The 18,456-nt window shown below is 41.5% G+C and overlaps 1 protein-coding gene across 1 annotated transcript in view; it reads right to left on the bottom strand.

Annotated features, from left to right (window-relative positions):
* LOC146701142 (uncharacterized) overlaps positions 1 to 7,564 on the bottom strand; it is a 67,806-nt gene extending 60,242 nt beyond the window's left edge. Inside the window, exons 1-9 of the mRNA XM_085469300.1 lie at positions 7,503 to 7,564; positions 7,206 to 7,347; positions 6,973 to 7,090; positions 6,724 to 6,860; positions 6,457 to 6,576; positions 2,792 to 2,908; positions 2,356 to 2,542; positions 2,086 to 2,251; positions 1,768 to 1,990 (exon numbers count right to left, since the gene is read on the bottom strand). Coding sequence (XP_085325426.1) covers positions 1,768 to 1,990; positions 2,086 to 2,251; positions 2,356 to 2,542; positions 2,792 to 2,908; positions 6,457 to 6,576; positions 6,724 to 6,860; positions 6,973 to 7,090; positions 7,206 to 7,347; positions 7,503 to 7,564 — 1,272 coding nt within the window. The remainder of the gene's footprint in view (positions 1 to 1,767; positions 1,991 to 2,085; positions 2,252 to 2,355; positions 2,543 to 2,791; positions 2,909 to 6,456; positions 6,577 to 6,723; positions 6,861 to 6,972; positions 7,091 to 7,205; positions 7,348 to 7,502) is intronic.
* Between the last annotated feature and the right edge of the window lie 10,892 nt (positions 7,565 to 18,456).

Below are 18,456 nucleotides of genomic sequence, written 5' to 3'. Positions count from 1 at the left end.
AAGGTAACGGTGGTCCCCGTGGTAATCGGAGCACTAGGTGCGGTGACTCCCAAGCTAGGCGAGTGGCTCCAGCAGATCCCAGGAACAACATCGGAGATCTCTGTCCAGAAGAGCGCAGTCCTGGGAACAGCTAAGATACTGCGCAGGACCCTCAAGCTCCCAGGCCTCTGGTAGAGGACCCGAGCTTTAAGGATAAACCGCCCGCAGGGGCGTGCTGGGTGTTTTTTATATATATATATATATATATATATATTAATACCAATTCTAGTTCAGTCTGCTGCTTTAGCCACACTTATTAAAGCAGCATCAACAAATGTTTTACTTCTAGAGAGCAGAGTGGAGACGCTGTTATTGCAATAAGTGTTGTTTTATTACGTTTTATGTACTGAGGTACTGATTTACTTTTACTTTTTCTGAACCAAATCAAGGTAAACTACTACTTTAAAATATTCACTGTATATGCAACATGGAAAAGCTATTCTTTTTATTCAATCTGTCAAACTCAGTGGCCAGATGAACAGTACAGCTGTTAGTCTTCTTTTACATAAAATCCTATGGTTTATTTTTAGCTTCGGTATGGTTAGAGAAACTGGTTGAGTTTGCATCTCTAAAATCAAAACATAAAGAATAAAACTGTACCGTATTTTCCGCACTATAAGGCACACTTAACTCATTCACTGCCATTGACGTCTATAGCCATCAATTGCAGTGAATGAGTCAATGGGTTTAACTCATTCACTGCCAATGGCTGGCAGTGAATGAGTTAAAATCCTTTAATTTTCTCAAAAATCGACAGTGCGCCTTATGTATGAATTCTGGTTGTGCTTACCAACGAACCGATTTTATGTGGTACACAGCGCTCAAAAATTTGACAAATGTTTTAGTAGGAGTTTGGTAAACTAGCCTCACCACTTGATGGATTGTTGGAGCATTACGGCTACCGCGGAGAAATCTAGGTCCTAAACTGTTAACTTCAGGTCCCAAAGTCAAATGATCACTGCGGCATCACTGGCTGTTAAAAACTGTCTAAATTCTTTTTGCTGCTGCTGCTTTACCAGGTGTAACAATTAAGTTTAACATCCAGGCATCCATGAAAACAGAATTTATTAAATTTAACAGAATTAGAAGTTAGCAGGAGGCTAGCTCGCTAGTTTCCACTTAAGCATGATATAGCATGTTCTGAATGAGAGATTTCTGCAAAAATTCAAACGTACAGCTCTGCTACCACTTCCAACATAAATGAAGACAGAAAACTAAACAGCAGTGACGTTTGTAGGGTTACTGAAGTTTGGCTAGCTGGTATATAATGATGTGCAATATGATCGCTAGCGACACAGCTATGTTAGCATAACATTAGCACAGTGAAGCTGGAGGATGAATGCTAACACTTTTCCCCTCGATAAAAGTTAACGTGAGGGTTCCTGATGGTTAGGGACAAATGCAATCGCAGGATGCTATAAACGGACCAAACTTCAGTCAGGAGAACAACTGAGATAATCCATCCACAATACGAGGTTAGTCATTAATGTACTGCAACAACATTGGAATAGAGCAGCTGCAGAGGATTCAACATTAATGAATCAATGGTACGTAAGTGGAGGAAGCAAGAAGAATGAGTTGAGTAAAGTTTGACTTATCTGACTGTTTTGTTTCGCTTAATGCGCCTTATGGTCTGAAAAATACGGTACTTGTTTTTGTTGTTGTAGCTTTATCCTGAAGCCAAGGGGGTATCATTGGTCTCTATGGACACTCAATCCTAACACCAACCTGAAAGCCTGTTTTAAAGACAGCTTTCTGCTCTTTCTCTGTCGTACTGGTGGTGGTGAAGGTAACAGTTTTGTCTTTTCCGCTCAGTGTTACTGCAGCTTGAATCGCCTTATCCTTTGACAGCACCCTCCAAAGGTCAAAGGACAGCTTGCTAGAGATCCCTTTCAGACGTAGAGTGGACACAAACACGTACGATGGAGGAAGGCCTTCTGGGAAAATCTCCCTAGTTTAAAGATTAAGAATGAAAAATGTAAATAGCTGTCGACCAAAGCCCAAAAGCTGTTTAGAATGAATGTAATGATAGCGATAGCATGTTACCTGGTGTTCTCAGTAATGTCTGTGGAGGCAGCAAGGGCATAGGCAGTCTCAGAAACTAAAGAGCCAGGGATCTTCTTTGCCTTGGTCTGAATGTTCATGCCCACCATCAGCTCGAAGCCTTTCTCATCACGGGATGCCACTGGGATTCGTGTGGGACAAACAGACTCTGGAAGCACCAGGGTGATTCATTCAGTCAAGTGGTCATTCAGCTATATGATATTTGGCAACACTCTAATTTGTGCTTTTGTAGATACACTTGAGTTTTCTGACCTTCACAAAGCTTCTGCTCCATGGAGTCTCGAATACGATCAATGGTGGTGTAATCTTCAGCATACAGGACATAGGTAGATGAAGGTTTATTGGCAATGGAGATCAGCTCTGAAGTGGTGATCTCAGTGCCAACTCCCACAGCAAATACAGTAATACTCTGTGCTCGAGCCTCCATGCTGGCGTCAACCTACAGATATAAAAGGTTATCTTTTGGTTTAAATTGTTTTCCCAGGTCTGGGGAAGAAGTGCTAGGGTCTCGGTTACAGTTAGGGTTAGGGGGTAAGTACTGGTTAGCTAGAGTATTAAAACCTCACAGTGTGGCTTTTCTATGCCGAAGTTTCTTTCCATGTTGATACTTCTTTTATGTTGCCTCTGTTATTAAAGGCCACCCAAAAACACTGACGTGGTTTTACCCATGAGGCAAAGGACCACTCACCACATCATCCTGTGACTTGCCATCTGTAACCACCACAGCGATGCGGTTCTTGACCAGATTGCCCCGCTGGGAGGAGGCAAACACGTGGTCCACTGCAAACTTGATGGCCCTGCCAGTCTACAAAAAGAAGTGAATTAAAAAAAATAATTTTACACCAGACACCAGACCTTACACAACCCCAAAGGTTATTTGTGTCCCTGACTGATCTGCCAAGTGAACATGTTAAAGACTACTCAATGAAACCACTAGCCATTCCCAGTCAAGCATAGACATTTTAACAGAGGTCTTTGGAAATGCAAAAGTTGAGTATTACAGCTGCAGAATTTACAGGGATGCATGTGCAAGTCTGTTTGGTGACCATGCTTGTGGCCGTGTTGTGTGGTCATCCTGCTGCAGATGCAGTGTTGGCAAGTGGCACCAGTGAACATGCCTAAATGTGCAGTCTGCTTTTATGTGACGCTTTAAAGGTTGCATCATAGGAGTAAAGTCTGTTTTGTTCCTTCACTATGCTTTGACATGAATAGTTTGTAGGAGCTGGCCACCTGTGTAATAATTTATCCTTTACCCATTTTCCCACCGATTGTTTCATAATTTTTGATATGCTTTGTTTAACTTCGCTTCCAGTGGAGTCAAAAGTTTCATTCCTTCCCTCTCCACTCTGCTATTACAACCAAGCAGTGTTGCTTATAACTTTTGCAGTTTTTTTCTGCGTAATTGTTTATATTCCTATATCTATTTACTAGGGGTGCAACGATACTCGTATCAATATTGAACCGTTCGATACAGTGCTTTCGGTTCGGTACGCATATGTATCGAACAATACAAAATTTTTCATTTATTTTATCAACTTTTCTTCTGGCGATGCTGTCTGTGTTGAGCGCTCAGTGGATCTGCGTTCGACTACTCCGCCTAGGCTGCACTGTCGAGCGCAGCGCAAGCTAGCAAGACAGAAGCTAAGCTCGTTGCAACATGGCAAATTGAACCTCCCCCACCCTCATTCAGATCTGGCCTTTGGAACTATTTTGGTTTTCATGTGACGTATGACCCTGAAGGTAAGTGCTCATGGACAAAAGTAAAACAGTATGTTGGATGTGCCACGCAATGCTCAATTACATGGGTGGGAACTAGTGCGTTAGCGCAGTTTGTTTGCTAACGTGTTGACACCATCCAGCCCCACGCATGGGGCGATCCGCGGTAGCTCGTTAACGGAGATTTGCCGTTAACGTCATTTCAGATTTACGCTGACAGCACTAGTGGGAACACAACGAATATGACTGCACATTTACGCCGACATCATCCTAGTGCAAAGACAACTGGAAGCAGACAAAAACAACAAGCACACATGCTACAAACTTTACCCGAGTCATTTAGACAGCTGTTAGCACAGGATTCTCCTTATGGGGACCTGATATGTTTAATATGCTGCTGAGAATATATCCCAGAAGAAGCGTATAGTATAGCTTTTATTTTGGAAAGAGCCATTTCTCTGTAATAAACTCTCTTTTCCAAAGATGAGTGATTTCTCCATCAGATATATTTATTATTTTATCCCTTTGTTGTTTCAGCAACATTAAATTTCAAAACTGTACCTTTGAGTTAAAATATATATTTATAATTTTAATAAATGACAAATTAAAAAAGCATGAACATTTTTTTGTATCGAAAAAATATCGAACCGTGACACCAAAGTATCGAACCGAACCGAACCGTGAATTTTGTGTATCGTTGCACCCCTACTATTTACATATAAATGATCTAAATTACTAATCCTTTTATTTATGTCAAGTCTTAATATTCTGCTTACATGTCCTGTGCACAATGTTGGGGAAGCTTCTTTAAAGACATAGTTTTGCAAAATACTTCATAACACACAAGCTGGACAGCAGAGATACTCTGTTCTGTTTCCTAAAACTACTAAATTAGTTTGCAAAAACAAAAACTGATCAAGTTCACAGCGTAGCTATGATAACGTGTAACATGTAATAACAAAATAACATTGGCAGCAAAGCTTCACTGCTTATGGAAACAGTGCAGCACTGAGAAACGCCTGCCCTTTCGCTCATGCAATAAGCAAAGGTCAAGTGTGTGGAGACGGCTGCCTCACAACTGCACTGACTGAGCGTGTCGTAAGGATCGTACAGAAGAAGTAGGACGGCTTTGAGTAGGGAGGGGATTCAGTTACAGTAGAAATGCAATGGTCCTAACACACAAAGTTAACGCACATGTGTCACACAGTATTATCACTGTGGACATACAAATGCACAAGAATCACAGTTCATCACAATACAGTTTTAGCACATCACATTTCCCCTGTGCTAACCGATACACAAGTAGACAGTTATCTATTATCTAGTTATATGTTTGTATTTTATGATGATTATTTAATGGGATATTAATAATGTGATGCCCCCTGTCACATAGCCCGACAGAACAGCTGGTGTCCACCTGGAAACCATCAATCAACAGGGAAAAATATTCCCCAGTGGGTTGTGAGTGGGTACTGGGAGTTGCTAGCAGTCACTGTGAAATGAATTGCTGTACCTCAGTCATGAAGGCCTAAAGTCTGGTCATTAACCAGGGAAAAGTGTGCATTTCCAACCAGTTGGTAAGGTGGTTGTCAGGGCTGCTGGCTGTCATCTGGTGTATTTGGCTGCAAATACATTTATTTGCAGCTCATTTCACAGTGACTGCAGGAAAAACATAACTGCTTTTGTTACTAGTAAGTTTGTCTGGTTGGTTAATATGTTAGATGTGTAACCACTCGCCAAGTACACACTCAGGGTGTGTGGAACTGTGAAGAGTGCAACATGAAGCAGAAATATGAACCTCCAAAAGTTGATTCTGTTCATCTGGACGTAGCGTTTTGTGGGAGAAACGTTTCGTCTCTCATCCAAGTCTCAGCTGACTGAGATTTACTTTCCTGGATGATTGAGAATGCATCAAGACAGAAATAATAATAATAATAATGGATTGCATTTATATAGCGCTTTTCGGGGCCCTCAAAGCCCTTTACAGTTCCACTATTCATTCACTCTTACATTCACACACTGGTGGAGGCAGCTACAGTTGTAGCCACAGCTGTTCTGGGACAGACTGACAGAAGTGAGGCTGCCATATGGCACCATCGGCCCCTCTGGCCATCACCAGTAGGCAGTAGGTGAAGTGTCTTGCCCAAGGACACAACGACCGAGACTGTCCGAGCCGGGGCTGGAACCGGCAACCTTCCGATTACAAGACGAACTGCCAACTCTTTGAGCCACGATCGGAAATAGTATGAAACTTTCCCTTCAAAGTGAAAAATGTTGGTAACAAAGAGTTTGGAGACAAACTGCTGTTTGTGTTGCTGGTTTGCAAGCAGGTGTTTGCATCTTCCATGCAAACTAAGGCGACTGCAGCAATCACAAAGCGCTTTTTGGATTTCCCCCATTGACACCAAAGCAACCTGCAGCAGCTAAAGCTACTTGCCAACCCCTCTGTGAGTTTCTCCTTCACCTCAGGTTAGCTCATTTCTATTCAGTCACCGAATAAGTCAAGAAATACAAATATCGGCATGTGTTACATACATGTCGATGCTGCTGCATCTGTTTATTCTAAACACATCCCCACGATACATGATTTTATATGTTCTTCTGCAAATTAGGACATTTAAGGAGAAAAGGTCCTGCCTGTGTGTTTCCTCCCAGGTAGCTGATGCTCCGTATGGCCTTGATGAGCTCTGCTACTCCCTGGTGTTTCCCAAGAGGAATCTCCAGCCGAGGTGTGTCACTGTATTGTATCACAGCCACCTACAGGTGACACAACAAAACTTATCTGAGTGGATCTCTGTTGTGTGTAATGCACCAAATAACTCGAGTGAGGAAAACTGCAGTAAATCTGAAAGGAAATTGGAGGTTGTTCAAATCATTCTCATTATGCACAGCATGCAGCATTACCTGTGTGTAGTGGGAACTGATATCAAACTGGCTGGTGATGTTGATGAGCCACTGCTTGGCAGTGTCAAAGTCCGAGACGCCAACGCTCCATGAGCCATCAATGATGTATACCAGGTCATTGACAGCCGTGCTGCAGCCTGTGCACATAAAGATATATACACGGTCATTAAAGAGAAGCCATTACACTCAGGAGACTTAACAGATCAGTTTTATGATCTGCTTTCATCCAAAGGTGCATGTCATCAGTACCTGCTCTCACATCTTCCTCCTCTGCAGCATCCACTGTCGTCAGTAGTAAAATTACACTCCATACTGACCACAGCAACATGGCTCTGTAGGAGAACAGTGCACCGCAGGCCAGCCCAACCTACATAAAAACAAAAAGAAAGCTTCTTATCGTAACGATTAGGCAAACATTCTTTCACACCTATGAACAGATTACCATTAAATTATGGCCTAAACTATGACCACGCCCCCAAAACCTGCTGAGGTATTAGCTCTACGAGCACGCTGTACGGCACAGAGCTGTGAGCTGAGCCATCAGTGCTAAAACGTTCCTCGACACTTTTGATTTCTGACGCAATCAGACAGCAGTTACAGGAGTAAATGAGCTTCCCTGAGGTGCTGAGTTATGAGAAGTAAAAATAAGAAGTAAACAACTGCACGGCAAAATGCTGCAGCAGTTAAATGCACATGTTTGTGTGTGGAACGTGCAGAATTTCCTTACATAGAAAAGTCTTTGCATGCACAGTTATGGTCACACGTTTATATACACGCACCATGGATGTGGATTTTGGGGCTCTTCTTGTTCTTGTTCCAGAGTGGAATGATTGTACAACATCTTTAATAACTTCAAATAAAAAAGAAATTAGGTGGGCGGATCTTTACTGAATTCCCTGGACTTCCCAGGATTCACACAAAGCAGGTCCATTCGATCCGTGGATACATATTTATTTAGATATAAAGTTATAGTCAGAAAATAATTGAGTTGTGGGAACCAGAGTGGGCATATGCAAATGAGCTGAGAATGAAAGCCAGCAAGAATAACTCTGTGTTTGCTCTGTAATTCAATGCAGTTACACACAGAAGCAGAAATAAAGACTCATAAATCAGTCAGCCAATCACTGGTGGTTTGGCCATAACACCCCTGCTTTCTCCTTTTCCATTTCTGCCACATCAAACACAATAAGGACACAATGACTCTGACTGTCACATTGTTCCTTCCTGTGTGAAAACATATGACAGTCATTGATGCTGTTTTTCACTCTGTTATCAGTTTGAATATTGTTCACAGTTTCTCAGATGTGGTGGAAACACGAGGAGGAAATGAGACTTCCTGTGTAGCTAAGGAGCCTATGGCTTAAAGAGATTTTCAAACCATGAACCTGCTCATCATTGTCATAACTCATAGAGGGATTTCCCAGCCCAGGAACTAGAAACTATCAAAGCTCTCAGAGCATTGATTTGGTCTCTTTTTATGATTGGCAACAGGTCATTAGCTGTGTTTCAGAAGTACAGATAGGGAGGAGCTCACCACTCTGTGAAACACTACGTGGGTTTTAACAGTTAATCAGTGCAAGTTATCATTTCTAAGTGATTGAAACCATATTCTGCATGTGCTGAAACAATATGGCTCGCTAATACGTGCTAAACTGGCTCCCTGCACTCAAGACAGCACAAAAACAACACCATTTTTCTCAAAATGAAACGTAAATACACACATTTTTATCTCAACTTGCTACTTCAAAGTAAATCAGTGTACGTGAATAGCTTCATCGTCAGCACTTTGCCCTTTCTGTGCCACACATAGTGCACCAGGGAGATGTGTAGGTTAGCCGTCCCCCCTCAGACCAGCTGAAGCCAGCAGAACTCTTGTGAAAGAAACCTTTCCTTTTTTACCCCACTGTCATCACGAAACTCACGACAAACAAAAAGTACAACACTTCCATTCTGACACACTCCATCATGTTGTTGCAGCTGTTGCTAGCTGCTGCTATTCCAGCCATCAGCTGGCTGCAATTAAGCCACCTTGGGGAGCTCCCCAGTGAGCAGTTACCCTGCAGCCCTGGAGCACATTTAGCCTGCCTTTAAGGAGTAACTTGTCACTAAGCTGAAAAACTCTGTTTCATATTCGCTTTCACCTGCATGTAACCAAATGTTTCACTGCTGTCACCAAGCTCAGTGTGTAGTCAGTACAGCATGAACGAGAAGTCAAAGAGCTGGAGGTCAGCTAGAGCAAGATATAACTGCTTTAAATGCTTCAGTGTTATTACAGTCATTACGTACTGGCTTTGTGTGTGTTTTCAGCTAGAGCTACATCATGCTACCAGAGGAACTCTGTCCTGAACAACAGACACTGAGCACTAAAACATGTATGCAAGGACTCAGCCCACGTCCAGTGGACACACTGTGTTGTAATATGCAGCTGGTACATACTGCATGTGATATATGATGTGAGAATGAGTCCAGAGTGTCTTGTGAAATGACTACATCTCTGTCTCTCCCTCTCCTCTGTCCCCTCTCCTCTCACCTCCTCCTCCTCCTCCTCTGTGTTGTAAAATTCTTTTGTGAGTTTTTTATTTCATGCCATACCATGCAACACATGATGGAGCTTTCCCTGTTTTCATTCGGCAGCACAAACATGGCTCCACCGACCACAAGGCAGGCCCAGAGAAAATAACAACGTGAGCAGAAACACAGGCATGGCAGAGAAGGCTGCGCTGTGCTGGCACAGGCTTTAAAGACAGGGGAGGATCCGTGGGCTGCAGAGAGTACAGCCACCACAACCTTTCTTTGACATGGTCCTCTCCCTGTAATGCTTGTTCTCCGAAATATTTTTAAACCAGAAACACCGAAAGAATAGGCAGTGTGTGCAAAACCTTGACAGGAATCACTAAGAATTGTTATTAAGTAACTTTTTTGTATTACTGCTTACATATTCCTCTCTACAAGATCAAACTGGTGAATAAATTTAAATTAAATGGACATTTAAACGCCATATAAGTTATATGTAGGTAACATGGGTAGTAAGTTTGCTACAGGCTTGAAATGGGCAAACTCTATGTTTACTATAAAAGGCCTCTGTGTGTTTAGGAGCATGGGTTCATCATGGGTGTGTTCTGAGTTTTAGAATGAATCCCAGTTTCTGCTTTAAAGTGAATTAAGAGCCACTGAAAAGATGAGCTGGGTGCTGTTTTTATCACTCGTGAGTCCTCGAGCCACATATGAGATGCAGGCAAACATCTCTGTGTAGTTTGGGTCTGTTGCCACTTGCAGAGTCACTGAAGATCGATAAAGGTTGTTCTGAATCATTATTGTTAACGACCATGAAACGTTTCTATCGTGTTGGGGAGGATCTCTTCCAGAATAATAATGCCTTCTTGTCCATTCTTGTTTTTGTTTACACGGGTGACTGAACCAGGTTTTGGGACAATATGTCATGGAAAGTCTTTATTTTGTTGGACAACAAATGACAACATACCAGGTCCTGGGGTAAAAACATACCATATGTTGTACTTTTCCAGCAAGAAATTACTATATCATTACTTTTAAAAATACTCCAGCAGATTTTTTTAGGAGGCAGCTCTTATTTGTGTTTGTTGCCCATAGCAGTGCGACTGAAAGTGCCAGATTTTATTACTGTATAGTTTAGATTAAAGTTGGTTAGCTTTATAGCTTGTTTGCTCATTTTGTCTAGTAGACCAGCTGGTAGCTAGCTTCTGACTGATCTGAATGGTAGAAAAATTGCTAATCTGAGATGCTAATGTTCTTTTTATTGTGATAATTAAGCTGCATAAGCAGACATAAGTAAAAATGTAAAAATTCAACACTGGTCTTAACTGGGATTTTGCACCCTGAATAGTAAAAAGAACAATGGGAAATGTATCGTGGCTTTCACAGATACTGACTCTGAATTGACTGAAGCTTTGAAGGGTGCTTATACTTTTCACCCACTATACAGTGAGCAGCTTTTATTTTCTGCAACATTTCCAATCAGTGCAACATTATCAGGCCACGTTAATAAAGAAAAAACATGCGCAATTGAATAATTGACCATGTTGATCATTTAAAGGCCCAAATATAATTATTCAGGTCTTCTCACTGTCCGCTGTATGTCAAGGTGGGAGAGTTACCTCGCTATCACTTTTTATGTCATGGAATCATGTGAGTGCACAGCTGTAAGCAAACACCGAATCTTTACTTAAGGAAAGGAAAAGACACAATGTTACATTAAAATGTTAAACTATTCAATATTAACTTTAATATTTACTATAATTCAATAGAACTTTCACAGGGAGAAAAAACTACAGTAATGTTAGCTACATTCCATTTAGTGCATGTTAATTCACTGTCATGTCTCATGAGGCTTAATGGAGACACTTAATGGGAATAAGTCATCTCTATTATACCTCTGCTTTCCCCATGCTGATGTGCAAAAATATGAAAAAGGTCTACAGAGTGAGGCTAGTTTATCTGTCCAAATGAGAGCTTCATCTGACCTCAGCTGTCACTAGGTCATGCTCTCAGCACATGCATCCCTGACAGCTCAACTCATTCAGCAAGTCTGGAGATCCACAGGTACCCCAGGGGCAGAAATATCAGACTGAAGCTACAGACTGAGCTATGTGTGCATTATACTTGTAGTTATATTGTTTATTGTAATATTAGATATTGAGTCCTGGTAATTTTAACTGCAGCAATTATATTTTCTGTGAATGTGCTGATAAAACTGGAACTGATGGTTTGAATGCAAACACATATTTAATTGAGCCAAAGTCTCACAGCTGTATTATGAATGTGTAAGCCTGTTCAGTTGTATAGCATCCTGGGTAAAGATGGAAAACTGTGATTAATGTGGAGGCAGTGGCTGTAATAGTAGAAATGAGTCCTGCCTCTTTGAAGGCTGCAGTGCAGCCTGTGCAGAAGCGTGTGCTAATTACAGTGTTAGTGCACCACATGCGCCGGAATAGTTGCTGCTTTTAGCCTCATGTCAGGCTGCTGCTAGCCCCCTTTGCTAACTGCTAACATGTTGAAAGTATAAAGTATCCTTTGTGTGGATGTTTCATCCTTATGTGTGAATACTAAGCATCTGTTGTACAAATCTTTCTTTTCAGAACCACAAACACACACACACACACATATGCACACAGATGTATATTCATACCTACATCCTTCAATAAAACTACAGCTGGACTGTGCATCATGGCTTCTACACATTTCTGAACAATTCACCAGCCTCAGTACCAAAGTGTTATTTAGCTTCCTATTATGAAAGTCTCTTTATCGAGAACCAGCGTATTCATTTGTGTCCTCTGAGCTACCCTCCTACGTCCTGATCTACTAAATAAAGGACATGCAGGGCCTTCCACAGATATCTCATTTGCTTGGGTGGCCTCCACAACGTCCAGAGAGGAAGGAAATCACAAAAAAGTTCAATGGGAAGATTCTCGTTCCCTCGGTTCTCAGGAGGATATAGCGCTTTTCTATTCAATTTGAGCACTCACAACACTTTCTACTACAAGTCTCATTCACCCAGTCCCCCACACACACTCATACAATGCTTTCATCTGTACCTCTGCACTCTCACTGCTGACACTCACACTCCGACGGACACATCATGAGCAACAGGAGGAGCCGGGGATTAAGCCACCGGCCTTCTAAATCATCCTGCTCGACCATAAAAGAGACAACATTCCCACTTTAATGAGAAGAACCAAACAAACCTGCATAAGCTGTGGGTTTCACATAAAAGCAGGCAATCGTTGCTAACACTGGCAAGTATTTTTCAAGACACTAACATTTTTGGTACAACTAACCCTTTCTTCTTCAGACATGAGCCTGTGAGCTCAGTGAAATGGCTTATTTGTACAACTAAATGGCACAGTGCCCTAATTAAGGTTATTAGCTGTGCCTGTGCTTTTCCTACTATAGCGAGTGGAAGTGTTTGGCACATGGGCACTGAATTCAAACATCTCTTATATGACACATGGGAACGATTGGTCTACAGAGTGGGCTAATTCACCTAAATGATAAATGTTTGCATCGCACGAACGCTGCCATAACTGGGATGCTTGAGTTTTTCCATGACTTTGCAAATTCTAATTTAAGCTAAGAGGGAAGCTTTGCGACTGTTCCCTGAGCAGCCTCTGTCCAGTTAGATAACAGCGTATCTGAACTAGCTCCACCACATGAATGGCTGCTGGATTCAAAAGTAGGCACTGCCTGCCTGCACAGATCTGCTCAACCTGTCCTCTTTTCTGGAGTGAAGCTGAGTCCCAAGCTGAGAGCAATAAGTCAGACTGGATGGGACCGGCTAAGACTCAGAACAGAACTTGATTCGTACACACTCCTGATCAACACTTTAAAATACAAGTAATTATAACCATGTACAAATTACGTAAAGACGCAATTCAATTGATTTGATGTGAAATTTAAAGTTATGCTGTTTCCCCATTTCTGTCTTCATGCTGCTCTAATGGCAGATGCTCATATTAAACATGGGCTGACTGTCTGAGAGTATTTGTCCAAGTACAAATCCTAAACAGCTCTTTCGTTATAGCAGCTGGATTCCTTTAGAGAGTAGGCGGACTTTTAACCCAACTTTAAATGGCTGAGGTGGAAAAGGATAAAAGAAAGTAAAAGATACAGATGTAAGACATCCAAAGACAGAACATCAACAGTAAAAGAGGGAAACAACACACCAGTGGAGATCATTCATAACCGTTCACTGTTTTTATCTTTACCAGGTCAGGAAAAAACCACACAGACACTCTTTTTGCTTCTTCTCTTTGCATCCACCATTCCTCGCTTCTTCTTTTCCACACATCAGTCAGTAGACATGGAGAGGTGTGTACTGAACCTGAATTCCTCCAAAACCTCACTCTTCTTCTAGCAAACCAGAAGTGCAGTTTACCAACCACACGAGCAGCCTCCGCTGGCTTCAGCATCCCAGAACATTCCTGGTGCATAAATGTTGCTGGGATTGCTCAGCGCCTTTCACTGGTCCATGTAATATGATGACTGCGGAGAGCAGCACTGCTACTGGATCCCAACCTGTTCAAGTACACTATAGCTTTCTCAGTTAAAATAATATGATTTTTTTTTCCAATACATTTTGAGTGGATAAATCTGGAACGGTATTATTTTAGCCGTGAAGTTAGACACATTGTATCCGCTTTAGAAAATGCTTTCAAATGCTGACGCCTGCATTCTACACACACTTTACCTACTTGTAACTCATTTCCTCTGAAAGCTTAACAAACAATAAATGTGTCACATCATTTAATTAATGCCACTGCGTCTTACAAAAAGTATTCTCCAAAGACGGCACGTGACTCTCTGAGGCAACGTATCAAACAGAAGATACTCGTGCCCTAAAGCAGCTTTACTGTCTATTTTACTAAAAGGTGGGCGCATGTTTGACAAACTAAATATCATTTTTAGAATAATTGTGACTTGACACATGGGGATTGTGCCCACAGACTCAACAGGAAAGTGTTTCCTGATGTTAAAGAGCTCCTACATTTCTTTCTCATCACGCTGCTCGACATTAATTCAGTTCAATTCATTCCACTGTTTATAGCACCAAATCGCAACAACAGTCCCTGAAGGCACTTTGTGCTGTAAGAGGGCAATACAGAGAAAACTCCAACAATTCGATCTCTCCCTATGAGCGAGTACCTGCCTACAGTAGGAAGGAAAACTTAACAGGAAGAAACCTCCAACAGAAACAGGCTCAGCGAGGGGCGGGGCCATCTGCCGTGACCTGATGGTGGTGAGGGGAGGGAGACAGGACTAAAGACACGCTGTGGAAAAGAACTAATGATTAAATGCAAAGTGGAGTATATAAACACAGAGAGTGAAGAAGAGGCAGTGCATCATGGGAAGCTCCCAGTACCTAGCGCAGAATAACTAGGGGTGGATTCAGGGTCAGCAGAATAAGTACGAGCCTTATCAAAAAGAAGAAAGAGGGTACGTGTGCTTCACCAGAGCTGATCTGGACAAGCAACTCCACTTCCTCTTCATGACCTTGTAGAGAAAATTGGAGACAAGCCTAAAAAAAGTGAATTTTACACCTGCTTCAATACAAGAAACTTGCAAGATGTTCTTAAATTGAAATAAACTGATGATAACGAATGGAAGCCAGTTTCACACATAAAAAGCTAGCCTTCTACTCGTGCATGCTAACAGCTCAGTAATACGACAAACACTCGATGCAGGCTTTAACAGATGATAATGACACTTTATGAGTGTAATCAAAACCCAACAGAAACGTTAATGTGCCCGAACATGAATATTACTCACAAAACCAATATAAAACTCTGACAGTTGAAATATATCGATTGTCTCTTATTGTTTAGAGAAGAAGTTTTCTCTTTGTAAGACCCCAAAGCAGTGTCCATCTTTTATTTACAGCCTGTAGTTCTGCTAGGCCGCTTCGGTTTTGACCTCATGCCGTCGGCTACATCCTGGCATTAATTTATCTCTATATTCTGAACACTGTCCAAAACGTATTTCCTGCGGTTTCACAGGTAGATCAGGGACTGATCCTTCAAATACATTTTGTTCCGTTGGAACTGCAGCCTGATTATCCCTGTTTATTGTCATGTAACACTTATATGCAGTAACAGACAAAAAGAAATATAGATCCAGATGTGAGGTTCTCTGTGATGAGAACTTCACATCTGGATTTAATCTTGTCGGATTAAATGCCTCCTGTTTAAAAGATGAGCAGTACACTTTTGATTTCACTAAAGAATGTTTGGTAAATGAAATTCTCAATATTTATGTCAGGTTTTCCAGTTACTTGAGATTTCACAGATGCTGTTTCACATTTTGCTTCTTCTCTGCTCAGTTATTGCTTCTTTCTACGTAACAGCACGTTTTGTGCCTTTTCTAGATTTGTGTTACAGTTACATGAACTTGATTAGTGCTCTGATTAGGGACTGACCTGAAGATCTGAAGAGTGGAAAACATCCCAGTGAAGTAACATAATGCGATAGGGTTGTGTTCGGACAATGAAGGGGTTAGAGTTCATAGATTCATCTTGTCTGCCCAGAGTGATGACATGTTGGCTCAGGGTAACCTGACATTTTAAACCAATGTTTCTACAGACCTGCTCAACCAGCCACAGCTAGCACAGGTAAAGGTACAAAGACATCAGTGAAAGAGCTCTGTTTGCAACGCAGCCTTTACAAATACACTGCTTTGTATCTCCTGCTCGTCAAACCAGGTAATATTTTACCAGATCCGATCTTTCCTCTGTCAAAAACCAACGAGCAGCTGATGTCAAAAATAACTGCAGTGACCGAGCAGAACTTTCACTGTCATCTCTTGTTCAAAGATAATTGGTGACTGCATCTGAAAACTGCACTTTTCTTCCATGCGATCCATGACGATCTTAAAAACTGTCCGGCACACACCTTTTCCATCGTTTCCAATTTATTGTGTTGCTGTACAGTGGATACAGTAATTAGAAGTTATTTCAGGGAACAGACATAACTGACAGCGTAACTTAAACATGCCAAGAAACACACAGGGAGGCTGGTGCTTTCCAGTAAAGCTGAGGACCTCAACTCTCTGACCCATAATCACAGAGTTTGATGTATGACTTCTGCAGTATATTTAGCTTCTTGTTGTCCTGATGGCCGGTCAGTTTTGGCCAAACCAAACTGACGCTGTGGTAACATCGCATTTTAGACAAGATGCATGCATATCGCAGATTAAGTAGTAAATGAAACAACAACCACTATCCTGAGCAGAGATGGGCAGAACAGAGAAGTCCAGGAAAGGAAGAGTAGCTGGCAATCTAATGGACAGCTACTCTGTCCAGGCTTCCTCCTCATAAAGCTACACTGTGTGAGAGCATGTGTAATAAAGAAGTGTTGACAGGTCCTTACCTTTCTCCTTTTCTCCTTCAGCTGCAACAAGCCAATGATGAATGCGACTCTGCTGGGAGACGCTGAAGAGAGAGGACGCCTGGCTCGGCAGTGACAGTCCTCCTCCTGGTTGGCAGAGGGTGCAGTGGGAGTGTCAGGGCGGCCTTTGTAAACTGTGGCCAACTCCACCACGGAATATGACACAACTAAGACCAACGTATATCCAGTGTGGATCTACTCACACACACTTACATGCACGGTGCTACTAGATGTGTGAAAAAGGCTTACAAGTCTGACTATATAAATGACTCATTTAACATTCAATGTGAAATAAACAACAAACAGTTAATAAACTTAACTGAGCTAAGTGAGAGTAGGAGCCTCATTCAGTGAAGGTTGTTAAGTTAAACAACAGTTTCTCTGAGTCTGAGATAAAGGGGATCAAGTGTTGAGCCTGTGATCAGCAGTCGTGTAATAAAGCACGGCAGCACTGTGGTTTCACAGCACGCTGTTTTCTGCAGCTGTACAGGAGATGAGTTCAATTAAAGGGTTACAGAAGCTCTGCAGTGAGAGATGAAAAAGCAGCTGCGGCTCACGTTGAATCACTGCGATAAAGTCGCGATCACTGACAAAGGGAAATGACACGTTACACTCCGTCTGCTCCTCACAGACCAACCCATGGGAAAACTTGGATTTTAGCATCATTTTCTACAATAACATTTGGATACATGTGTTATCAAACCATATACTGTACTTAAAAATTAAGCTGAAGCAAAAGACTCAACTGTGTGTAACAGCAAACAGCAGAGCGGGGAAGGTTGAGGTTACCTTTGCTCAATAAAAAAGTAGAATTATGTTTAACATGTTTCTGAGAGAAACTAATGTGTTGTCTCTCTGTAATCTCAGCCCATTATTACTAAAAGAAAATCGATTTAATTGAAAATTCACAATAAAATTGTGAAAAGTGCAAAGTGGAGGCTGTTTATAGTAGTTGACATAATTTTTTGTAGTATAATTTGTTTGTTTTCTTTATTTATGTGTATTCATATGAGCACAGCAGTGAAAAAATAATATGTATATATATATATACCGAACACATTATTAATGAGCTTGAAGTTCAAGATTCAACATACAGCATTAGTTACATGGATACCGCTGTCACACTTTTGTATGGGAGGTGCTGCTGGTAGTTACTGCCACTCTTGTAATTTCCAGATGTTTCCTCCAGAGGGCGGTCTTGCCTCAATGAACAGTACTGATGGCTCGTGATCTTCGCTTTAAACTGGAAAAACTGTCCAGGAGATATTAACCTTTTAGCATATTTTGCCCCTAAAATAGGGATTGGAACACATTTGGACAGATACAGATTAATTAAAATAAATACTTATCCTTTGGGTTGCTGATCAATTTTAAATGTGAGGTGATCCTATATTTTAAATAGAAGTGTTTTAATGAAGTCTTGTTTTCAGCACTTCAATAAAGTTCAATAAAGTTTCATCAGTAAGTGGAATTTAGAAACGAATCATCAGCCTCCATGTTTTACAAAAAGAATTTCTAATGTAGGTTCGTTTCACCACAGAGCAGTTTCTCTCTTTGCTTCAGTTCTTGTTTGACCCAGAGAAGATAGTGGCGTTTCATGTTCATATGTGTGGCTTCTTTTGTGCATCATAAAGCTTTAACCATGGATTTGAGGATGGCACAGCAAACTGTTCACAGACAGTGATTTCTGGAAGTTTTCCTGAGCCCATGCAGTGACCTATAGTGGAGAACTATTGCTGAAGATCACTTTAAAAATGGGTGATGGGTATGTCGGCTGTGCCCACGAAGCATCTTTTTCTGGCCCTCGATTTAGTTT

This window comes from Copadichromis virginalis, linkage group LG9 (genome assembly GCF_057382275.1).
Source record: "Copadichromis virginalis isolate Kocher_CV1m ecotype Utaka linkage group LG9, C_Virginalis_male_GT1.1, whole genome shotgun sequence".
Taxonomy (NCBI): Eukaryota; Metazoa; Chordata; class Actinopteri; order Cichliformes; family Cichlidae; genus Copadichromis; species Copadichromis virginalis.
The sequence above is the reverse complement of the archived record's forward strand: the minus strand, read 5'-3'. Positions and strand labels throughout refer to the sequence as shown.